The sequence below is a fragment of the Symphodus melops genome, assembly GCF_947650265.1.
Source record: "Symphodus melops genome assembly, chromosome: 4".
Classification (NCBI taxonomy): Eukaryota; Metazoa; Chordata; class Actinopteri; order Labriformes; family Labridae; genus Symphodus; species Symphodus melops.
In genome coordinates this window covers 30,414,754-30,439,186 of record NC_136694.1, presented here as the reverse complement: position 1 = coordinate 30,439,186, position 24,433 = coordinate 30,414,754, and the positions used below count along the sequence as shown (strand labels likewise).

The 24,433-nt window shown below is 50.1% G+C and overlaps 3 protein-coding genes across 4 annotated transcripts in view; all 3 read right to left on the bottom strand.

The window, feature by feature from the left end:
- chd6 (chromodomain helicase DNA binding protein 6) overlaps positions 1-23,777 on the bottom strand; it is a 37,961-nt gene extending 14,184 nt beyond the window's left edge. For both annotated transcript variants that reach the window (XM_079341598.1, XM_079341599.1), the window contains exons 1-25: positions 23,547-23,777; positions 23,116-23,239; positions 21,425-21,578; positions 20,572-20,721; positions 20,219-20,284; positions 20,079-20,137; positions 19,028-19,145; positions 18,800-18,886; positions 18,575-18,712; positions 18,070-18,191; positions 17,734-17,977; positions 16,969-17,145; positions 16,679-16,822; positions 16,462-16,560; positions 15,995-16,151; positions 15,630-15,840; positions 14,940-15,135; positions 14,544-14,708; positions 14,253-14,432; positions 12,773-12,883; positions 2,562-2,764; positions 2,189-2,269; positions 700-818; positions 372-531; positions 54-143 (exon numbers count right to left, since the gene is read on the bottom strand). In XM_079341598.1, coding sequence (XP_079197724.1) covers positions 54-143; positions 372-531; positions 700-818; positions 2,189-2,269; positions 2,562-2,764; positions 12,773-12,883; positions 14,253-14,432; positions 14,544-14,708; positions 14,940-15,135; positions 15,630-15,840; positions 15,995-16,151; positions 16,462-16,560; positions 16,679-16,822; positions 16,969-17,145; positions 17,734-17,977; positions 18,070-18,191; positions 18,575-18,712; positions 18,800-18,886; positions 19,028-19,145; positions 20,079-20,137; positions 20,219-20,284; positions 20,572-20,721; positions 21,425-21,578; positions 23,116-23,239; positions 23,547-23,667 — 3,476 coding nt within the window. In that variant the 5' untranslated portion in view covers positions 23,668-23,777. The remainder of the gene's footprint in view (positions 1-53; positions 144-371; positions 532-699; positions 819-2,188; positions 2,270-2,561; positions 2,765-12,772; positions 12,884-14,252; positions 14,433-14,543; positions 14,709-14,939; positions 15,136-15,629; positions 15,841-15,994; positions 16,152-16,461; positions 16,561-16,678; positions 16,823-16,968; positions 17,146-17,733; positions 17,978-18,069; positions 18,192-18,574; positions 18,713-18,799; positions 18,887-19,027; positions 19,146-20,078; positions 20,138-20,218; positions 20,285-20,571; positions 20,722-21,424; positions 21,579-23,115; positions 23,240-23,546) is intronic.
- LOC306822550 (nuclear factor 7, brain-like) lies at positions 3,692-5,876 on the bottom strand. The gene has a single exon (XM_079341663.1). The coding sequence runs from the start codon at positions 5,674-5,676 to the stop codon at positions 4,258-4,260; it is 1,419 nt and encodes a 472-aa protein (XP_079197789.1). The 5' UTR covers positions 5,677-5,876; the 3' UTR covers positions 3,692-4,257.
- On the bottom strand, positions 9,972-11,817 carry LOC306822556 (E3 ubiquitin-protein ligase TRIM35-like). Its single transcript, XM_079341669.1, has one exon. It carries the CDS (start codon positions 11,677-11,679, stop codon positions 10,294-10,296), a length of 1,386 nt encoding a protein of 461 aa, XP_079197795.1. The 5' UTR covers positions 11,680-11,817; the 3' UTR covers positions 9,972-10,293.
- Positions 23,778-24,433: the final 656 nt, after the last annotated feature.

The following is a 24,433-nucleotide window of genomic DNA, read 5'->3' as shown; positions in this document are numbered from 1 at the left end:
TTTATGGTTTAAAGCTAAATGATGAAGAGATGCAGGAAGCTGCCGTCTCTTACCTGGCTGGAACTCCCTCCATAGACTGATTTGCAGCTTCACCTAAAACCTCCACCTTCAGGTAGTACAGCATCCTGACCCTCAGCAGCACCCTGAGGAGAGAAGGACGTTAGAGTCAGGACGGCGAGCAGTGAGGGACGACGTCCTGACGCTGGTCGGCGTCCGTGTGGAACGACAGTAAGGTCGGAGACAAGTCCGAAAACACATCAGGTGGAAGTTCGGGGATTCTGTTGAGTTCCTAGATAAGCGTGAAGTCACAAACAGACGGCGGCGGTTTTGGTCGTGTTAAAGGAAACACACTGAGTAAGGAGGAAACTGACTTGTTGCAGTGTTGCTTCAGGTGTTTCTTGTAGCTGTCGTCCTGCAGAACGACCTCCGGGTTACAGTGAACCAGCCAGTCGGCGTTCTTCAGCTCGGGAACATTCAGCTGGTTCTTCAGCTTCTTCCCCTTACGACCACGAGGGACCGGCGCCGACAGACCTGGAAAGACGTGGTTTAAAAACGTTGTCATTGAAGCCATCACCTTAAGCTAATCTGTTTCTATGAATCGACTCAAAGAGACAACTTCCTCAATCCACGCCACAAGAGTCATCCTGGGATGGTCAGAAAACGTTTAGCTTTTAGATGAATGTGTTGTTATAGTCGAACCTGAGTGGTTGAGCAGCGCCTGGTCCTGGCCCTCTTTGGTGGGTGTGATCAGATCCCAGATGAAGCTCTTGATCTTATCGTCTCCTTTGTAATGTTTTAGACAGTAAACCAGCAGAGCCCTAAACAACAACAACAACAACAACAACAAATCATTTACATGATGCTGGTCATACTGACCTCATGCAAAGCTAATATTAGTATTTAATAATTTAATTTAAGACGGATATTGTAATATTTGGTTGTTCTCTGATATCAGGGTGGTGCCCCTAGGTGTATTAATATTTAATAATATTGCTAATTTATATTAATAATTGAATAAAGAAAATAATCAATGTTAATTTGATGACCAAATTTAACTCTGCAAAAACCCCAAATTGTGGTGCCCCGTGTGAGGCTCTTAATAAACCTGCTGGTACCTACAGTCTCTAAACTACAGGTGGTAGAGTCTGCAGTTATCAGACCTGCTGGTACCTACAGTCTCTAAACTACAGGAGGTAGAGTCTGCAGTTATCAGACCTGCTGGTACCTACAGTCTCTAAACTACAGGAGGTAGAGTCTGCAGTTATCAGACCTGCTGGTACCTACAGTCTCTAAACTACAGGAGGTAGAGTCTGCAGTTATCAGACCTGCTGGTACCTACAGTCTCTAAACTACAGGAGGTAGAGTCTGCAGTTATCAGACCTGCTGGTACCTACAGTCTCTAAACTACAGGAGGTAGAGTCTGCAGTTATCAGACCTGCTGGTACCTACAGTCTCTAAACTACAGGAGGTAGAGTCTGCAGTTATCAGACCTGCTGGTACCTACAGTCTCTAAATGTCCTACAGGAGGTAGAGTCTGCAGTTATCAGACCTGCTGGTACCTACAGTCTCTAAACTACAGGAGGTAGAGTCTGCAGTTATCAGACCTGCTGGTACCTACAGTCTCTAAACTACAGGTGGTAGAGTCTGCAGTTATCAGACCTGCTGGTACCTACAGTCTCTAAACTACAGGTGGTAGAGTCTGCAGTTATCAGACCTGCTGGTACCTACAGTCTCTAAACTACAGGAGGTAGAGTCTGCAGTTATCAGACCTGCTGGTACCTACAGTCTCTAAACTACAGGAGGTAGAGTCTGCAGTTATCAGACCTGCTGGTACCTACAGTCTCTAAACTACAGGAGGTAGAGTCTGCAGTTATCAGACCTGCTGGTACCTACAGTCTCTAAACTACAGGAGGTAGAGTCTGCAGTTATCAGACCTGCTGGTACCTACAGTCTCTAAACTACAGGAGGTACAGTCTGCAGTTATCAGACCTGCTGGTACCTACAGTCTCTAAACTACAGGTGGTAGAGTCTGCAGTTACCTGTCCTTTGGTGAGATTAATAGACAAAGATCTGGTCTTTGTAAAGTGTCTTGATATAACACTTGTTCTGCATAATAACTACGATTACATGAATTACGATACACAAATATAGATTGATTGATTAATGAGGTGAATCTTGTGTTTCTTACCTACAGATCGCCTCCATGTCTCTCTCTGCTAAGTGCCATTTAAAGCGGCCATGGTTCAGGATGTCCTTCCACCGACCCCACCTGGACCAACACAAAGTATGAACACAAACATCGACGGAGAATACAGGTGGAAATATTCAGGTCACCAGCTGATACACCTGAAACGACCTGAAACTCAGCGCATTCATTTTTACTCTTCAGCTGTCGGTCCAAACGTTCAGACATGAATGAAGCTGAAGTTTTCCATCCTACGTGATTTAAACTCTAGTTAGGCTTTACTTTATGAACGATCAGAGTATTTCTATCTTTATGTCACCTGTTTAAGTCTCTGCTTCTAAAGGGAAAAACCAGAGAAGGAGAATGTGTGAGGTACCCAAAGATCAGCAGGTTCTTCTCCACCCTGAAGCACTCAGCTCGGAGGTACCGCCTGCTGCGCTCGCCGAGCCGTCGAGTCCGACACGGCCGCTCCTCGGAGTCGCTGTCCAGCTCCGAGAACTCCATCAGCTCGTCGTCCTCGAACGAGTTGTAGTGACGAGTCTGCTTCCTGACCCGGGGCGTGTCGATCACCAGAGACTCCTGAAGCATGGAGGAGGAGACAGTGAAGCAGGTGAGAACACGTTTCATCCTCTCGTTACTTCAAGAGGCGGCGAGCAAGCAGAGAAACTCGTCTGTGCACGGAGGGAGGTGACACACACACACACACACACACACACACACACACACACACACACAAAGGTACAGGTACAAAGAGCACAGCAGCGTGCTCAGTGTGCATCTGCTTCACTCATTAAGGCGATCCATCTGCTCTGAGCGGGGAAGGAGAGACAGGAAGCGAGGAGACGAGAACGAGGGAAGTGTAAGAAAAAGACAGGAAGCAGGACAGAGAGAGTGAGGAAAAGAAAAGACAGATACGTAAGACCTCGTCCACCTTCGTGTGTTTTTGAAAGCGTAGATCTTTTTGACCTTTCAAACACAAACTGCATTTTTTCGGAAAACGCCACTTTAGTAAAACTCTTTCTGTCCACATCATCGGCGTCCTGTTGAAGCAGGTGGAAGGAGCAGCGTGATCAAACACACTTCATACTACAGGTTGGGTTAAACATTGACCCGTATCATTTCATCTTTGACCTCATGAAGTCATAAAAACTCAACAATCTTCAGACTAACATGGAGGAGGGTTCAAGTCCCTGCCAGCTTCCTCTAATCAATCTGTTCTGTCCAATAAGGGACACGTGACGTTCATCAGGTGGTTAACCTTCAATCATTAACCCCGTGTTCTCCACGGCTCCATGGATCAAACTCTTTAGGACTTTTCTCTCGTCCTGTCCGACCTGACGGACGAGTCGGAGACGACACTGACCCCCTCCCTCTGACACGTCCACACGTCACAGCTTCACAATGGACTTAAAGAATCCCTTCATAAAGACCCACAGAGTCCTTCTCTCCGCAGAGACACATGACCACATTTACAAGAGCAATAAAACACGAGTCATAAAGACGCAGTCAGATCAAGAGCAGAAACTTTATTCATGATTACAGGAACATGTTTGAACTCTTTGTTGTTCTAAAGAAGGTGAAGCGTTCAGAAGACGTTTCGTCCTCTCAACATGAAGACAGAAATATGGACGAGATCGTTTATAAAGCCAGACATCAAAAGCATCATATTTATATATTAAAAACAAACGTTCAAATAGAAAATATAAAAATGATTCAAATATAGAAGTGTTCATTTTAAAACAGGAGAAAGAAGAACAGTGTTGTTAAATAAGGACAGTCCTCAGTAGTTTGTTCTTCATGTTTTATGAACTCTTTGTATTTAATGAGTTAAAGTTTGAAGTGTCAGTAAAAGATGTGCATGTTACAGCTCACTCATTATTCATCTGTCATTGATTGTTCAGGTGTTCAACGATCAGGTCAGAAAAATAAATCTACATTTTCATCCACAACAAGCTTTTTAAAATCTTCAGTCTCACACATTTCTCTGTTTCAGGTCTTAAACAGTGAAAGTGTGTGTTGGTGTCAGACCCCCCCTCCACAGGGTCCAGCTGTGAGTCTCCATCTTACAACAACTAGATCTGAGCTCTGTCATGAAGACAACCAGAGACATCACACACACTCACACTGATCTTCTCTGATACAATCTTCACTTCATCCCCAGTGTTAAAGTAAGGAAACATCCTGTCAGTGAAAGTGTGTGTGAAGGTGTGTATGTGTGTGTTAGTATCAGGATCAGAGAACAACAGCTCTCCTCTGTTACAGTCCAGATTCACTCTGATCTTCTGAGGATTCTTTTTCAATGAGAGAACAGTGACTGAATGTGATGAGTAACGTGCTCCGTATTTACCATCATGGAACCCTATTCTCCATAATCCAGACTGTATGTCTCCCTTCCTCTGTACAGACTCTGATAACACTCCCAGAAACCAGTCTGTATTGTCTCCAACCTGGACGTCCCAGCTGTGAGTCCCTGAATTAAAGCCCTCAGAGCCCAGGACAGACACGTAACGATCAAACCTCTCTGGATTATCAGGAAGCTGCTGTCTCTGTCCTCCTAGTCTCACACAGGTCAGATCTTCAGACAGGATGAGTTTTGAACGAGCAGTGTTTGGGTCCAGAATCACAGGACTGTAGGAGACCATGTCCTTCATCTTGGTCCAGATGTTGAAGCTCAGGTTGCCCAGGTGTTTGGCCTGGTCTATCAGAGCTCCTGAGGGCAGCTGTGGATCCTCCAGCAGGGGGCGCTGCTGGACTCTTTCCACTGCAGCCTTGTAGTTTTTCAGGAATGAGACGTCTGCAGCTCTCAGCTCGTCCTCTGTGTCTCCGACTGTGAGTGAAAGAGCTGCTATCTCTCTGCTCAGAGCCTCCATCTCCTCCTTCATCCTCTGACTCTTCTGCTCCTCTTCCTCCCTCAGTGCATACAGCCTGGCCTCCTCTTCCTCTTCTAGAAACTGGTGAAGCTTCTTAAACTGCTCCTTAATCAGCCTCTCTGTGTGTCGGGCCTGGACCTGAATGTGTCCTGCTGTTTGATCAAACTTCATTTTAACTTCTTTACAAACCTTTAACTTCTTCTTTACCGGCTTCAGAGTTTCCTGAAGTTTCTTCTTGAGTTGTCGAGCAGCTTCATCGATGGGTCTGAATCTGTGCTCAGAGTGTTTCTGTGAATCTCTGCAGACGAGACACACCGGCTCCTGATGGTCCAGACAGAAGAGTTTGAGTTTCTCAGAGTGCAGACTGCAGAGATCCTCTGAAGCTCTCTGATCTCTCTCCTGCAGGAAACTCTCACACAGATTCTTTAAAGATAAGTTAGGAGGTAATATTCTCTTTGAATGTCTCTTCTTACAGAGTGGACACTTCTTATCCTCGTCCTCCTTCCAGCAGTCCTGCACACACTCTCTACAGAAGCTGTGGCAGCAGGACAGGATGACTGGATCTTTAAAGATCTCCAGGCAAACCGGACAGTTCAGATCTTCCTCTAACTTGGACGCCATTTTATCCCAGAGTCAGGCTGAAGACGAGGAGACGAACAGCTCTGAGTCTCTCTGTGTCAAAGTTCCTTCGATCTGTATTCTTCGTTCTCTGTTTTTTCTCGTCTGGTTTGTTGATTCAGTTTCAGGTAAAGGTGCAGATATTCCAGAATCCTGGTATTCCCAGCGCTCCCTCCTGCAGCGGTCTGGTTTTTGCTCTGAATCTTAATGTCATAATAACCTTTGTCCAGGTTGTCTCAGGTGAGGGGGAGGAGACTGATGACTGCAGCTTATCAGGTTCCAGGTTCATAAAAGTACACTGAGATCTTTGGAGAGTCACCAACACTGACATCTTCTGGACTGATTCCATCATTGAACATTGCTAACTGGACTTTTTACACACAGTTACTCTCTTACTATGTGGACGAGCAGAGACGCCTGATTGGACGACGGAGGTCACTGTTGCTTCATACAACACCACACAGACGTCAGCGGTTAAGGACGAGGCCGAGTTGAACTTTAGGTTGGTGGGACAATTTTTAAAATGAAATGTTCATTTAAGAGAAAAGATGAGATCATGTTTCCATGTCGTGGACATCGCTCTCGTCTCTCAGTGAGCGTCTTTGCACATTTTAGGACGGACTTTAATGAGAACGCCTGGAAGTTGTTGACTTGGCGGGCTCATGACAGCCTTAAGCGTGTTTCAGTGTGGATGAGATTCTCCTTTTCAACACAGGAGGAAGAACCTTGTTTTAAAAACACACCCACCGCCATGCGGACTCACAAGAGAAGAGGGATTTACACATCTGTTAAAGGTGCTTACAAGGCGTCACCCCGCCCCCACATTGGCCACTCTGACCACATCAGTGGAATGCTAATGCCAGCTTACAGACCCAGGGTTAAAGTCACCAAACCGGTTCTGAAGCAGGTATGTGTGTGGCCAGAGGGGGCTTCTGCTGCACTGCCGGACTGCTTTGAAACCACAGACTGGGAGATGTTTAAGCAGGCAGCCACCTGCAACAACCACACAGACATTGAGGAGTACTCTGACACTGTTACCTCCTACATCGGCAAATGCATTGATGATGTCACCACCACCAGAACCATCACCACCCGGGCTAACCAGAAGCCATGGCTGACAGGAGAGGTACGCGGGCTACTGAGGGCCAGGAACATTGCCTTCAGAGCTGGGGATGCAGTCGGCCTGAGAACAGCGAGGGCCAACCTGTCCCGTGGCATCAGGAAAGCTAAACACAGCTACTCACTTAAAGTAACCAGACAATTCAAGGACAGCAGAGACGCACAGAGCCTGTGGCGTGGTATCCAGACCATCACAGACTACAAACCCAAGCCACAGACCGGTGACAACCACACCTCTCTGCTGAACGACCTAAACAGCTTCTTTGCCAGGTTTGAAGCAAACAATAGCATGCCCGCACAGAAGACCACCCCTCCTCCCCACGACCAGACCCTGTGCCTGACTGCAGCCAGCGTGAAGAGAACCTTCTCCAACATCAACACCCGCAAGGCTGCAGGTCCAGACCACATCCCTGGCCGTGTGCTGAAGGACTGTGCAGAGGAGCTCAAAGATGTCTTCACAGACATGTTCAACACTTCTCTGAGGCAGACTGTTGTTCCAGCATGCTTCAAAACGACCACCATCATACCCATTCCAAAGAAGCCATCACCATCCACTCTCAATGACTATAGACCCGTTGCACTGACCCCCATCATCATGAAGTGCTTTGAAAGATTAGTCATGGCCCACATCAAATCCTCCCTTCCCTCCACCCTGGACCCCTACCAGTTTGCATACCGAGGCAACAGATCAACCGAGGATGCAATCTGCTCTGCTCTTCACCCAGCCCTCACCCACCTGGACTCCAAAAACTCATCCGTCAGAATGCTGTTCATAGACTTCAGTTCAGCATTCAACACCATCATCCCTCAGCAGCTGATCGGCAAACTGGACCAGCTGGGGCTCAGCACTTCCCTGTGCAACTGGCTGCTGGACTTCCTCAGCGAGAGGCCTCAGACTGTGCCGGTTGGCGGCAACGCATCAAAAACCACCATCCTGAGCACCGGGGCCCCCCAAGGCTGTGTGCTCAGCCCCCTGCTCTTCACGCTGCTGACCCACGACTGCACTCCATCCTTCAGCAGCAACCACATTGTGAAGTTCGCGGACGACACAACAGTGGTCGGTCTCATCTCCAACAACGATGAGACGCACTACAGGATGGAGGTGGGCCAACTGGCCACGTGGTGCAGAGACAACAACCTCTTCCTGAATATCCACAAGACCAAGGAGGTTGTTGTCGACTTCCGGAGGGCCCCCACTCCCAAACCCCCCCTGACTATCGACGGTGCTGCTGTGGAGAGAGTGAGCAGCACCAAGTTCCTGGATGTCCACATCAGTGAGGATCTCTCCTGGACAGCCAACACCACATCACTGGCCAAGAAGTCCCAGCAGCGCCTCTACTTCCTCCGTAAGCTGAAGAGAGCACGAGCACCCCCACCCATCATGTGCTCCTTCTACAGAGGCACCATGGAGAGCATCCTGACCCATCATGTGCTCCTTCTACAGAGGCACCATGGAGAGCATCCTGACCCATCATGTGCTCCTTCTACAGAGGCACCATGGAGAGCATCCTGACCCATCATGTGCTCCTTCTACAGAGGCACCATGGAGAGCATCCTGACCCATCATGTGCTCCTTCTACAGAGGCACCATGGAGAGCATCCTGACCCATCATGTGCTCCTTCTACAGAGGCACCATGGAGAGCATCCTGACCCATCATGTGCTCCTTCTACAGAGGCACCATGGAGAGCATCCCGACCCATCATGTGCTCCTTCTACAGAGGCACCATGGAGAGCATCCTGACCCATCATGTGCTCCTTCTACAGAGGCACCATGGAGAGCATCCTGACCCATCATGTGCTCCTTCTACAGAGGCACCATGGAGAGCATCCTGACCCATCATGTGCTCCTTCTACAGAGGCACCATGGAGAGCATCCTGACCCATCATGTGCTCCTTCTACAGAGGCACCATGGAGAGCATCCCGACCCATCATGTGCTCCTTCTACAGAGGCACCATGGAGAGCATCCTGACCCATCATGTGCTCCTTCTACAGAGGCACCATGGAGAGCATCCTGACCCATCATGTGCTCCTTCTACAGAGGCACCATGGAGAGCATCCTGACCCATCATGTGCTCCTTCTACAGAGGCACCATGGAGAGCATCCTGACCCATCATGTGCTCCTTCTACAGAGGCACCATGGAGAGCATCCTGACCAGCTGCATCACTGTGTGGCTGGGGAGCTGCACTGCTGCCAACCACAAGACCCTGCAGCGCACAGTGAAGGCGGCTGAACGGATCATCGGTGTCCCGCTCCCCTCTCTTCTGGACCTCTACGGCACCCGCCTCACCCGCAAAGCAAGCCGCATTGTGAGTGACCCCACCCACCCCTCACACAGCCTCTTCAGCCTCCTGCCATCGGGGAGACGGTACCGCAGCCTGCTGGCCGGCTCCCTCCCCTCTGCCCCCATGAACACTGAACACTGGACCCTCCTCCTGTTTGAACATTGAAACAGTGCAGAACATTGCACGCATGCACAAATTTCACTTTTCTTCTAATCTTGTTTTATACTCCATTTTATTTAACTCGTGCTTTTTCCACATTTAGTTTATGTAAATATAATTTATCTTTTTTACCTTGTTTTATTTTAGTTACCTTTTCTTATCTACATTGCACCGTGGGGAAACGTAATTTAGATTTCACTGTATGTCTGACATATTTTGGAATTGACAATAAAGAACCTTGAAAAACTCAACAATCTTCAGACTAACATGGAGGAGGGTTCAACTCCCTGCCAGCTTCCTCTAATCAGTCTGTTCTGTCCAATAAATGACACGTGACGTTCATCAGGTGGTTAACCTTCAGTCATTAACCCCGTGTTCTCCACGGCTCCATGGATCAAACTATTTTCACCACATTTACAAGAGCAATAAAACACGAGTCATAAAGACGCAGTCAGATCGAGAGCAGAAACTTTATTCATGATTACAGGAACATGTTTGAACTCTTTGTTGTTCTAAAGAAGGTGAAGCGTTCAGAAGACGTTTCGTCCTCTCAACATGAAGACAGAAATATGGACGAGATCGTTTATAAAGCCAGACATCAAAAGCATCATATTTATGTATTAAAAACAAACGTTCAAATAGAAAATAGAAAAATGTTTTAAATATAGAAGTGTTCATTTTAAAACAGGAGAAAGAAGAACAGTGTTGTTAAATAAGGACAGTCCTCAGTAGTTTGTTCTTCATGTTTTATGAACTCTTTGTATTTAATGAGTTAAAGTTTGAAGTGTCAGTAAAAGATGTGCATGTTACAGCTCAGTCATTATTCATCTGTCATTGATTGTTCAGGTGTTCAACGATCAGGTCAGAAAAATAAATCTACATTTTCATCCACAACAAGCTTTTTAAAATCTTCAGTCTCACACATTTCTCTGCTTCAGGTCTTAAACAGTGAAAGTGTGTGTTGGTGTCAGACCCCCCCTCCACAGGGTCCAGCTGTGAGTCTCCATCTTACAACAACTAGACCTGAGCTCTGTCATGAAGACAACCAGAGACATCACACACTCACACTGATCTTCTCTGATACAATCTTTAGTGGGACTTTATCCCAAGTGTTAAAGTAAGGAAACATCCTGTCAGTGAAAGTGTGTGTGAAGGTGTGTATGTGTGTGTTAGTATCAGGATCAGAGAACGACAGCTCTCCTCTGTTACAGTCCAGATTCACTCTGATCCTCTGAGGCTTCTTCTTCACTGAGAGAACAGTGACTGAATGTGATGAGTAGGATGCTCCGTATTCACCATTATAGAAACATATTAACCATAATCCAGACTGTATGTCTCCCTTCCTCTGTTCAGACTCTGATAACACTCCCAGAAACCAGACTGTACTGTCTCCAACCTGGACGTCCCAGCTGTGAGTCCCTGAGTTAAAGCCCTCAGAGCCCAGGACAGCCCCGTAATGATCAAACCTCTCTGGATTATCAGGAAGCTGCAGCTCCTCTCCTCCTCGTCTCATACAGGTCAGATCTTCAGACAGGATGAGGTATGAACGAGCAGTGTTTGGGTCCAGGATCACAGGACTGTAGGAGACCATGTCCTTCATCTTGGTCCAGATGTTGAAGCTCAGGTTGCCCAGGTGTTTGGCCTGGTCTATCAGAGCTCCTGAGGGCAGCTGTGGATCCTCCAGCAGGGGGCGCTGCTGGACTCTTTCCACTGCAGCCTTGGAGTTTTTCAGGAATGAGACGTCTGCAGCTCTCAGCTCGTCCTCTGTGTCTCTGACTGTGAGTGAAAGAGCTGCTATCTCTCTGCTCAGAGCCTCCATCTCCTCCTTCATCCTCTGACTCTTCTGCTCCTCTTCCTCCCTCAGTGCACACAGCCTGGCCTCCTCTTCCTCTTCTAGAAACTGGTGAAGCTTCTGAAACTGCTCCTTAATCTGCCTCTCTGTGTGTCGGGCCTGGACCTGAATGTGTCTTGCTGTTTGATCAAACTCCACTTTAACTTCTTCACAAACCTTTAACTTCTTCTTTACCGGCTTCAGAGTTTCCTGAAGTTTCTTCTTGTGTTCTTCAGCAGCTTCATCGATGGGTCTGAATCTGTGCTCAGAGTGTTTCTGTGAATCTCTGCAGACGAGACACACCGGCTCCTGATGGTCCAGACAGAAGAGTTTGAGTTTCTCAGAGTGCAGACTGCAGAGATTCTCTGAAGCTCTCTGATCTCTCTCCTGCAGGAAACTCTCACACAGATTCTTTAAAGATAAGTTAGGAGGTAATATTCTCTTTGAATGTCTCTTCTTACAGAGTGGACACTTCTTATCCTCGTCCTCCTTCCAGCAGTCCTGCACACACTCTCTACAGAAGCTGTGGCAGCAGGACAGGATGACTGGATCTTTAAAGATCTCCAGGCAGACCGAACAGTTCAGATCTTCCTCTAACTTGGACGCCATTTTATCCCAGAGTCAGGCTGAAGACGAGGAGACGAACAGCTCCGAGTCTCTCTGTGTCAAAGGTCCTTTGATCTGTATTCTTCGTTCTCTGTTTTTTCTCCTCCGGTTTGTGGATTCAGTTTCAGGTAAAGGTGCAGATATTCCAGAATCCTGGTATTCCCAGCGCTCCCTCCTGCAGCGGTCTGGTTTTTGCTCTGAATCTTAATGTCATAACAACCTTTGTCCAGGTTGTCTCAGATGAGGGGGAGGAGACTGACCTGCAGCTTATCAGGTTCCAGGTTCATAAAAGTACTCTGAGATCTTTGGAGAGTCACCAACACTGACATCTTCTGGACTGATTCCATCATTGAACATTGCTAACTGGACTTTTTACACACAGTTACTCTCTTACTATGTGGACGAGCAGAGACGCCTGATTGGACAACGGAGGTCACTGTTGCTTCATACAACACCACACAGACGTCAGCGGTTAAGGACGAGGCCGAGTTGAACTTTAGGTTGGTGGGACAACTTTTAAAATTAAATGTTCATTTAAGAGAAAAGATGAGATCATGTTTCCATGTCGTGGACATCGCTCTCGTCTCTGAGTGAGCGTCTTTGCACATTTTAGGACAGACTTTAATGAGAACGCCTGGAAGTTGTTGACTTGGCGTGCTCATGACAGCCTTAAGCATGTTTTAGTGTGGACGAGATTCTCTTTTTCAACACAGGAGAAAGAACCTTGTTTTAAAAACACACCCACCGCCATGCGGACTCACAAGAGAAGAGGGAACGGGAAATGTGGAATGGGAAACAAAAGACAAAAGAGAAAGGCTTGAAGAAAAAGTAAAGGAAAGGCAAAGCGAGGGTAAAGGGAAGTGGACAGAAAGAGATGTTTTCTCTGTTTCCACGTCCTGAGCACGTTTAACTCCTCCTCCTTCATCTTTCTGTCTGCTAACTTGGATCCGTTTTCTTCTCCTGTCTTTATGTCGCTCTCGTTCTCCTCCTCTTAAGGGAGACCACATCCTGCTCTCTGCTTCAACTTTCACCTCACTCTCCTTCCCTCCTCTCCTGCTGTATCTCTTAAATCTCTGCTATCTACATTTGTTTGTACCTTCTCAGATTTGGAGTCGATCTCCACCTCGGCGATCTTCGCCCATTTCTGCCAGAAGTTGGGGTCGTCCAGAGAAATGTCCGTTCTGTTCCCAGAGGAGACGAAACTGGCCTGAAGAGAGAAGGAGCAGAGAGACAGTTAGTTAGTCCACGGAGTCATGGAGAACGGAGAACATTATGGTGCCCCGTGTGAGGCTGTCTATTCCAACATTATGGTGCCCCGTGTGAAGCTTTCTATTCCAACATTATGGTGCCCCGTGTGAGGCTTTCTTATCCAACATTATGGTGCCCCGTGTGAGGCTTTCTATTCCAACATTATGGAGCCCCGTGTGAGGCTTTCTATTCCAACATTATGGTGCCCCGTGTGAAGCTTTCTATTCCAACATTATGGAGCCCCGTGTGAAGCTTTCTACTCCAACATTATGGTGCCCCGTGTGAGGCTTTCTACTCCAACATTATGGTGCCCCGTGTGAGGCTTTCTACTCCAACATTATGGTGCCCCGTGTGAGGCTTTCTACTCCAACATTATGGTGCCCCGTGTGAAGCTTTCTACTCCAACATTATGGTGCCCCGTGTGAAGCTTTCTATTCCAACATTATGGTGCCCCGTGTGAAGCTTTCTATTCCAACATTATGGTGCCCCGTGTGAGGCTTTCTATTCCAACATTATGGAGCCCCGTGTGAAGCTTTCTATTCCAACATTATGGTGCCCCGTGTGAGGCTTTCTACTCCAACATTATGGTGCCCCGAGTGAGGCTTTCTACTCCAACATTATGGAGCCCCGTGTGAGGCTTTCTATTCCAACATTATGGAGCCCCGTGTGAAGCTTTCTATTCCAACATTATGGTGCCCCGTGTGAGGCTTTCTACTCCAACATTATGGTGCCCCGTGTGAAGCTTTCTATTCCAACATTATGGTGCCCCGTGTGAGGCTTTCTACTCCAACATTATGGAGCCCCGTGTGAAGCTTTCTATTCCAACATTATGGTGCCCCGAGTGAGGCTTTCTACTCCAACATTATGGTGCCCCGTGTGAGGCTTTCTACTCCAACATTATGGTGCCCCGTGTGAGGCTTTCTACTCCAACATTATGGTGCCCCGTGTGAGGCTTTCTACTCCAACATTATGGAGCCCCGTGTGAAGCTTTCTATTCCAACATTATGGTGCCCCGAGTGAGGCTTTCTATTACAACATTATGGTGCCCCGTGTGAGGCTTTCAATTCCAACATTATGGTGCCCCGAGTGAGGCTTTCTTCTCCAACATTATGGTGCCCCGTGTGAAGCTTTCTACTCCAATATGATGGTGCCCCGTGTGAAGCTTTCTATTCCAACATTATGGTGCCCCGTGTGAAGCTTTCTACTCCAATATGATGGTGCTCTGTGTGAGGCAGTCAATAAATCAGGAAACCTCAATGAGAGGGGACAGAACCACCTTGCAGCCTGGATACGTTTGTGTCTCATACTCAATGTTGAAGGAAGCGTACCTTAGCGAACGTGGAGCCTTTCCCTTCAGACTGGATGGTGATGGTCTGAGTCCGTCTCTGCAGGATCTGATCGATGTCCTCCTCGCAGAACTTGGATCCCTCGTCTTCCTCGTCCATCAGAGCTCCGTACGCTCCTTTCTTCAACAAATCCTCCACTTCAAGCTTGGACAGCTGCTGCACCTGCAACAAACACACACACACACCACAGGTTCAAGATTATACTCTTCTTACTCTTGATGTCCTTTTAAAGGCTTTATTAGAAGTGCAAATATCTGAGGAGTGGTCTCTGACCCCGTTTAGGCTTCCTTTGCGGTTGATGTCCTGCAGGACGGCTTTGTCCAACCCGAGTTTTAAGCTAGCTTTGTCAAACATTTCCCTCTCGTACGAGTTCCTGGTGATCAGCCTGTACACCTTCACCGCTTTGCTCTGACCAATCCGGTGACAGCGGGCCTGGGCCTGACGAAGACAGAAAATAAATCAGCAGTTCATCTCCCATTTCAAAGATCAGCTGCTGCGTGGGTCAAAAAGTCGCACAGTCTTCCTTTAACCAAACAGATTGCAACTTAACGGCAATGAATGTACGACATGATGAGCCAAAAGATGAGGAAGCTGAAGCATTAAGGGGTCAACAGACAGACGCCATCAACTTGGTCTGTCTGTGTGTCCGTGAACTCGCTGTGTGCTCACCTGCAGGTCGTTCTGAGGGTTCCAGTCCGAGTCAAAGATGATGCAGGTGTCTGCAGCCGTCAGGTTGATCCCCAGACCTCCGGCTCTGGTGCACAACAGAAACACGAAGCGGTCCGAGTCCGGCTTACAGAACCTGTCGATGGCCGCCTGCCGCAGGTTCCCCCGCACACGGCCGTCGATGCGCTCGTAGGTGTAGCTGCAGGAAACATGGGCATCCATGTCAGATCATGTGCAGCGTTTAAGTTGCTTCTCTTTTTGCTTTCCGTCCCTGCCACACACACTTTCATCATTACTTTCATTTTCTCTCCTCACTCACGCTCGTGGGACTAAAACTCTAAAAACAGGACAACACATTTTTAAACCACTCTGAATCTATTCCTTGATCCTTGAGAGAAGGAACAGGTGCAGCTTGGATTGTTGCACCTGTTGCAGACTTTGACAGACTTTTTCAGCAGCCAAGGGTCAGAGGTTAAGGGCAGGTTTGTAAACCTAAAAACAAGCAGCAGTTTACCTCCATTTATATTCTTTACAAATACTGAAGAACACAGAGGCTGACTCATGACTCAGCAAAAAGGATCATGCAAATAGAACAGCCTCAAGAACACCAGGAATCACAACAACTTATAAAGATTAAACAGTTAAAGAGTTGTGCTGTCATCCACTCCACAGGTGATGATTCTGCCTCCTCACCGTCTCTGGATGAGGTAGTCCTCCAGGATGTCCAGGCAGCGGACCATCTGGGAGAAGACGAGGACTTTGTGTCCCCCAGCCAGCAGTTTGGGCAGCAGCTTGTCGATCAGCACCAGTTTCCCCGCCGCCTGGATCATCGCCTGCAGTTGGAAGTCCAGAGCGTCGGGACTGTGGCACTTCCTGAAGCTTTCCAGAATCTTCTCCTCCGCTCCTGAGAGACGGGACGAGGGGAAGATTAAAACTCATCCTCAGTGTCCTCGGGTACAGGAAGTGTGAGTGCACTTCAATAATCATCAAAAATGATAAGACTAGTGTGTGTCTGTTTGTTTATGTGCGTGTGTGTGTGTGTGTGTGCGTGCACGTACCTGTGATCAGGTAGGGGTGGTTGCAGCACTTGCGGAGCTCCATCATGGTGTTGATGAGGTTGGGCATGTTGTGCTGGTTGGCTCCTTTGGACAGGAAGGAGAAGTTCTTCTCTAAGATGGCTCTGTAATATTTCTTCTGGATGTTGGTCAGCTCGACCTGCACGGAGGAAAGAAGTCCAAACGATGTTCATGTTTACGTTTCATCTCTGAGGAGCTCTCTTTGTTTTCACTCTGCAGGACGATGTAGAGCCCATCTTTAAATGATCGCACGCCGTGAGTGTAAACTGAGGCACGAGGGCCAATCAACTGCTCCGATCAGTCGGATGATTTTCTGTCAACTTGGATATTTTAAGAGCTCCTCACCATCATTTCAACTGGTACCATCAGCTTCTTATCATGGCTAACATTTCCATGCTGTGTATCAAACACACACACACACACACACACACACACACACACACTCGTACCTCTATGATGGTCTCTTCTTTGGGCGCCAGGTTTTTCTCCACGTCGTCCTTCAGTCTCCTCAACATCATCGGCTTCAGGATGGCCTGAAGCTTCTTCACCTGAACGGGGAAACATGGAGGAGGAGGAGGAGGAGGAGGAGGAAGATATGAAAGAGTTAAATGTATTTAAATATCTTCTTCATCGGAGCGCTGTGTTAGTCTCTCTGCGGAGACGTACCTGCTCCTCTGTTTTCAGGTCTCCAAACTCCTCCAGGAAGGAGCTCTCGGAGGGGAACTGCAGCGGCTCCAGGAAGTTCAGCAGACTGAACAGCTCCTCCACCGAGTTCTGCAGAGGAGTCCCAGTCAGCAGAACCTTGTGTTCCTGTTTCACACACAGAGGAGACTTTGAGTCCAACAGCACCTCCTGCTCACATTTCATTCAAGCTGAAACAGACGGCTGGGAAGACTACAACACGTGTATCTGCTCCCAGCAGCAGCAGCGGCGGCGGCGGACACGAAGCCACTCACCAGGTTCATGAGTTTCAGCCCCTCCAACAGTTTGCAGTTCCTGTTTTTCAGGCGATGAGCTTCGTCGATCACCACGCAGCGCCAGTGAAGCTTCTTCAGCTCGGGACAGTCGGCCATGATCATCTCGAAGGTCGTGATCACGCCGTGGAACTTCAGCACGCCCGGGATGGTGTTTCCCTGCAGGGGGGGGGGGACAGAGAGAGAGAGACTTGTGACCTGCGAGTCTCTTGAATTTCCCCTCGGGATCAATAAAGTATCTATCTATCTCTCTATCTCTGCAGACTTGTGACCTGTGAGTCTGTACAGACTTGTTACCTGCGAGTCTGTACAGACTTGTTACCTGCGAGTCTCTGCAGACTTGTTACCTGCGAGTCTCTGCAGACTTGTTACCTGCGAGTCTCTGCAGACTCGTTACCTGCGAGTCTCTGCAGACTCGTTACCTGCGAGTCTCTGCAGACTTGTTACCTGCGAGTCTCTGCAGACTTGTTACCTGCGAGTCTCAGTAGACTTGTTACCTGCGAGTCTCTGTAGACTTGTTACCTGCGAGTCTCTGTAGACTTGTTACCTGCGAGTCTCTGTAGACTTGTTACCTGCGAGTCTCTGTAGACTTGTTACCTGCGAGTCTCTGTAGACTTGTTACCTGCGAGTCTCAGTAGACTTGTTACCTGCGAGTCTGTACAGACTCGTGACCTGCGAGTCTCTGTAGACTCGTTACCTGCGAGTCTGTACAGACTTATTACCTGCGAGTCTCTGCAGACTTGTTACCTGCGAGTCTCTGTAGAACATCTCGTACTGCAGGATCATCTGCCGGCTGATCTGCGAGCCGTGATACACGATGACGTTCAGCGGAGTCCAGTTCCGGAACTCTCTCTCCCAGTTGGTGATGGTGGACAGGGGGGCGATGATGAGGAAGGGCCCGCGGATCCCCATGCTGAAGATCTCGTACAGGAAGGTGATGGACTGGATGGTTTTTCCTAAACCCATCTCGTCGGCCAGGATGCAGTTCTTCCTGCAGAGGACACACGTGACCCCGACAGGTGAGCTTCATCATCAGTCCACCTGTCCTTCCCGTCTCTGCTGTGTCTGTGTGCCGGCTCTCACCTGTTGTACCAGTTAAACATTAACCAGTTCATCCCCTCTAACTGGTATTCTCTGAGCTGGTTCCCGTTCCTGTAATCTCTGGAGTGATCCAACTTCTGCCATTTGTCCGGAGCCGGACGCTCCTGCCACCAAGACACAAACACACATTTAGGATCCTCAGGGAGATCACACTCATCTAATCCACCTGCAGAGTCCACTGGGTCCTCTGAGGACTCACAGAGACCCACATCCTCCAACACGCCTCCACACAGGTCCAAACCAGAGGAGGACATCCATGTGTAGGCACCAGGACCAGGACCAGGACCAGGACCAGAGGCAGGACCAGGAGCTGGCAGGGTTTCCAGGGTGGTGGTGGGCAGCAGGTTCAGGTCCTGATAGCGTGGCTCTGGGACTTTGTATATGGATGCTAGTCTAAGTTAAGGGGGGCGTGTCTCCCGGGTCTAAGTTAAGGGGGGCGTGTCTTCCGGGTCTAAGTTAAGGGGGTGTGTCTCCCGGGTCGACTCACCATGTGTCTCAGGTCTGCCGGCAGTTTCTGGATCTCCTCAAACTCTTTGATCTTCTCGGGGTCCAGGTCCTCCTGCAGCTCCCAGGTGGCCTCCTCGTAGGAGAGACTGCACCACTTCACCAGGTAATGAGTCACCTCCTGCACACAGACAGTTAGTGTGTGTGTGTGTGTGTGTGTGTGTGTGTGTGTGTGTGTGTGTGCACACTGTGCTGTGATTGGACCCACCTCTCCAGTCTCTGTATCCGTGGTAACAGCCACCTCCAGCACGCGGTCCACCTCGATGTAGTCCGGGTTAAAGATGTCCTCGTCGGGCTGAAAGTGGAGACGGATTATTGATCAGGATTCAGATAATCAGACAAACAGGAAGGCTGCTGTCTGCCCCCCCGCCCCCCCCAGAGCATGTCTATAGGATCCTGTGTGTGTGTGTGTGTGTGACGTGCTGCGGTGCGTTACCTCGGTGAACAGGTGTTTCATCTGAGCCTGCTTGGTCCTGAAGCGTTTGATCTTCTGGTGGATTCTGGGATCTTTCTCCAGCTCCTCCAGAGTCGCCCACTTACAGTGAAGGTAGGAGCTGCAGGAGCAAAGACAGACGGGGTCATGTGGGACGAGCTACGTGTAGCAGACGTCCCCAGATCCTCCTGGACGACCCGGAGACGTTCCCCCAGATCCTCCTGGACGACCCGGAGACGTTCCCCAGATCCTCCTGGACGACCCGGAGACGTTCCCCAGATCCTCCTGGACGACCCGGAGACATTCCCCCAGATCCTCCTGGACGACCCGGAGATGTTCCCCAGATCCTCCTGGACGACCAGGAGACGTTCCCCAGATCCTCCTGAACGACCCGGAGACGTTCCCCAGATCCTCCTGAACGACCCGGAGACGTTCCCCAGATCCTCCTGAACGACCCGGAGACGTTCCCCAGATCCTCCTGGACGACCCGGAGACGTTCCCCAGATCCTCCGGGGCGACCCAGAGACGTTCCCCAGATCCTCCTGGACGACCCGGAGACATTCCCCAGATCCTCCTGGACGACCCGGAGACGTTCCCCAGATCCTCCTGGACGACCCGGAGACATTCCCCCAGATCCTCCTGGACGACCCGGAGACGTTCCCCAGATCCTCCTGGACGACCCGGAGACGTTCCCCAGATCCTCCTGGACGACCCGGAGACGTTCCCCAGACAGACGGGACAGAGAAGTCTGGGTCTCCCGGGAGGATCCTGATCAGACGCCTGGACCCCCTCAGGTCGCGGCTCGACTCCGAGTGATAATTAAAACAACGATGGTGAAGGCCGAGTCATCACAGGTGTTGACTAAGCAGCTGGAGCTACGACTTTAAACACGCCACAGGCTGAGCGTGAGCGCCACGGGAACGAGGACTTCCTGCAGAGTCCTGAAGGACTCCTCTTCTCTCATCACGTCTGAACGGACATGTTGCTGAAACAGACTGAACGCACTTAGAAGCAGGAAGTGTTCACAACGCGTACGAGGAAAAGACGGACTTACAAATTCCTGTACTTGACGTAGAACTCCTCTCTGTCCTCGAGCTGGTCCTCTGAAGACGTCTGAGGAGAGAAGAAGAAGAGAGGCGTGAACGCAGCGCCCCCCTGAGGGACAGTGAAGGCATCGCAGCGTTTCCTGCTCACCTCCTTCTTCGCTGTCCGCACTGACAGAATCTTCTCGATGATGTTGGCCTCGTCTTCTGGAGGCTCCTGAGAGACACACAGGGCGGAGACGTTAGAGACAAACGTCCACGACGGACTGACCTCAGAAAAGGAGGCGGGACACAGCTGTGAGTTTAGACTGCAGTACTCATTTTAAACACTAGGGGGCGGAGCTACAGACTGCTCCTTTAATAAAAGCACCGAGTGTCTGTCTCTGTCACTGAACCTTCCAGACGTTATCCTCAAAGCGCCGTGAGCTCGCCGTTTGGACCGTCGCCTCTCTAACCTGAACAGCCGTTATTCTAAACATCGTCCTCGTCTGCGTCCGTCGTTACCTCGGCCTGCCACGCCAGAGCCGTGGCGTTGAGCGCTGAGATCCGACCGGCTCCGAGAACTGCGATGGTCTCTCCGTCATCGTCCACGACCTTGAAGTCCAAATCCTCGTTATACTTCCTCCGCTTCACCTGACGTCCTGAGCGCCGCTTCTGCGGGGGGGGGGGGGGGGGGAGGGAGAGGGGGGGACAGGAAGTGGGAGGAAGAGGAGAAATGAGGGATCGATGAAAACGTGGAGAAGCAGAAATAAAGTTTATCAGATTTCTTGAAGTCGGAGGAGAACAGGAGGTCAAAGGTGACCTTTGACCTCCGCAGGCTGTTGTCTCTGTGATGTCATCGCTCACAGAAACCACAACCTCAACGTGAGGAAGGCGTCGTGTCCGCAGAGCGTTTGTGCGTCCGTCCGGTCTCTATGACAACGAACGCCGTATGACCGTCACCGCTCCGTTATGTTTCACTGCATGTTCAACATTCGAGGTCGTTTATTTCCCGCTCAGACGCAGAGCGAGGAGGACGAGGGAACGAGACTCAAGTCTCAGCTCAAAGCGCTCGTTAAAAAGGAGCTGAGCTTCTCCTCCAATCGGACGCTTTCTGAGAACGCCAGCTCGAAGATAACGCCACGTGGACACGAGACCTTCCTACTCCATAACCTCGTCCCTCGCCGTTACTGTAATCACACGTGACCTCCCCCGGGTCCTTCACGACTTACTCGTCCAGATTATCCTGAAACCGTCACAGAGGACGTTAATAATCCCGCCGTCAGCTTGGAGAGTTTTAAAGATGGCTTCCTAACATGGAGGTGTACGATTTCAGAGTGACCTTAAAGAAACGGCGCCCGGCGTGCGCTCCACTCACAGCGTGATCCAGCGGGTCCTGGCTGTCGTCTCCTCCCATGTTCAGGGCCGACGTTGAGGTAGTGTCGTCGCTCTCCGCCCCCTCCTGAACAGCCGCCTCCACGTTTCTCCTCTTCCCCTTCTTCTTCTTCTCCACCGGCGCGGCGCCAGGATCTCTGCGAGGAAGCGGAACAGGAAGAGGAGTCGTTAACAGCTCGCCTGCAGCAAAGAGCTGCTGGAGACAAAGAACAGAAACTCTGAGAGCCTGCAGATCTACATGTCCTCCTTCTAACTTTAGATTCTGCTCCTGAATGCTCTGGATCTGATTGGACCAGAGAAGGTAGGCGGGGCTTTGAAGGCCGTTTTGGACGCCCCTGGGTTTGCCAGATATGAGAGCAGTTATCAGGTGAACAGGTGTTGCAGCTCTCTGTGATGATTAGAGTTTAGACTGCAGTACTCATTTTAAACACTAGGGGGCGGGGCTAAAGGGAGCATCTTTATCTCATTTGATGCAGGTCTGAAGTCAGTGGTAGACGTGAGGAGACGACTCAGAGATCTGCAGAGTAAAACAAGGAGGATGAAACACACATTATGGAGCTTCCTTCTCTACTTCCTGTTTGTTTACAGGATGACTCATTCCTCAGAGCTGCACTGTGACCTGTGTGTGAACTCCTTCAGAAGTCTGCAGACTCTAATTCACCTCCCTCTCTCTGACATCGTCTCCGTCTGCTACTCGTCTTCCTCGTCTGACTGGACCAACACACGACTTTACTCCTCCTTTCACTTTGATCTTTCTACGACTTAAAGCCGCCTGATTCAGCCTCTTCCTGACACGCTGCTGTCGCTGTCCCTTTAAGACACGTTAGCTTACCTGCTGACTCTGAACTGTAGGTGTGAGTGTGGCTGGTTGAACGTCTCTGCTCTGTGATTGGCTGGTTGAATGTCTCTGCTCTGTGATTGGCTGGTTGAACGTCTCTACTCTCTGATTGGCTGGTTGAATGTATGCTCTGTGATTGGCTGGTTGAACATCTCTGCTCTGTGATTGGCTGGTTGAACGTCTCTGCTCTGTGATTGGCTGGTTGAACGTCTCTGCTCTCTGATTGGCTGGTTGAACGTCTCTGCTCTCTGATTGGCCGGTTGAACGTCTCTGCTCTCTGATTGGCTGGTTGAATGTCTCTGCTCTGTGATTGGCTGGTTGAACGTCTCTGCTCTCTGATTGGCTGGTTGAACGTCTCTGCTCAGTGATTGGCTGGTTGAACATCTCTGCTCTGTGATTGGCTGGTTGAACGTCTCTGCTCAGTGATTGGCTGGTTGAATGTCTCTGCTCTGTGATGGCTGGTTAAACGTTTTTGCTCTGTGATTGGCTGGTTGAATGTCTCTGCTCAGTGATTGGCTGGTTGAATGTCTCTGCTCTGTGATTGGCTGGTTGAACGTTTCTGCTCTGTGATTGGCTGGTTGAATGTCTCTGCTCTGTGATTGGCTGGTTGAACGTCTCTGCTCTGTGATTGGCTGGTTGAATGTCTCTGCTCTGTGATTGGCTGGTTGAACGTCTCTGCTCTGTGATTGGCTGGTTGAACGTCTCTGCTCTGTGATTGGCTGGTTGAATGTCTCTGCTCTGTGATTGGCTGGAGAACAGAGCGAGCGGCTCATAAACAAGCTAACTTTGGCAGCGTGCGGCGAGCGACCACAGAAGAAGAAGACGTCCGTCCTCACCTGGGTTTGCGGCCCCTCTGTTTGGGCGCTGAGGGGGCCGGCCTCCTGCTGTTGGCCGGACCGTGGTTCTTCTTGTGGGTCTGGACCGAGACTTTAGTGTGGAGACCCGGGAGAGGGGGAGGAGCTACGGGACGACGAAGAAGGGAAATCAATGAGTGAGATCATGGACTCTATTTTCTATTTTGGTTGCCGTGGCAACAAACAGGTGTTGCTGTGGATTAGATTATTATATCTCTCACACACACACACACACACACACACACACACACACACACACACACACACACACACACACACACACACACACACACACACACACACACACACACACACACACACACACACACACACACACACACACACACACACACACACACACACACACACACACACACACACACACACACACACACACACACACACACACGTACCTTGATTCGTCGGCAGAGGAGGGAGGACTTTCACTTTGGGTTTCCTCCCTCGTTTCCCGGGAACCTTAACGGGCACCGGAGGGGGTCCTGGCGCCGCCGCCGCTCTCCCCCCCTGACACATTCTTCAGCTCTGTCCTGCTCTCCTTCCTCCCATCCTTCCCTTTCGTCCTTCTCTCCTTCCCTTCCGTGGGCTCCTTGCTCCGCCTCAGGTTCGCCTCCTCTCTTCGTTTCTTTGGTTTGCAGCTCTCCTTCTCTCTCTCCCCCGCCTCCCCGCCTCGCTCTCTCTTGTCCTTTTTCCTGCGTTTCTTCTTCACCCGTCCTCCTCCTCCTCCTCCTCCTCCTCCATCGTCCTCCTCGCTCAGGGACGAGGGAGGTCTGGGGGCTCCTCCTCCGGCGTGCTTCGCAGCGTGGACGGCGGAGGCAGACGCGCAGTGATTGGACGACGCCGTGCTGCCCAAAGGGGTGAGGAGGCGGAGCTGGTCCTTGGAGCCCACGACCAGGTGAGCCCGTGGAATTGTGGGAACTGTAGTTTGTGCGTTGCTGTTTTGGTCCAAAGAGGAGGAGGAGGCTGCAGAGGAGGCGGGAGGAGGCGTGTGCTTCAGGAGCGCCGTGAACACCTGCACGAGAAAAACAGCAACGTGAGTGATGTCATCACACCCCCGAGACACACCTGCACACGCACACAGTCCAAAACAGCAGGTTGTAACCATGGCAACCACTCACAGACTGAGTCCAGGCTCAGACGATGAAACGAGCCCGCTGCGTTTAGAATGATGTCATGTAGCGGCCCACTTCCTGTCTGAGCACGGGTGCGTTCACGGGCTTGCCCGGCGCCGGCATGGTGCGAGTACACTCTGGTCAAACGCAGTGGGTCTGGACCCGGGTCC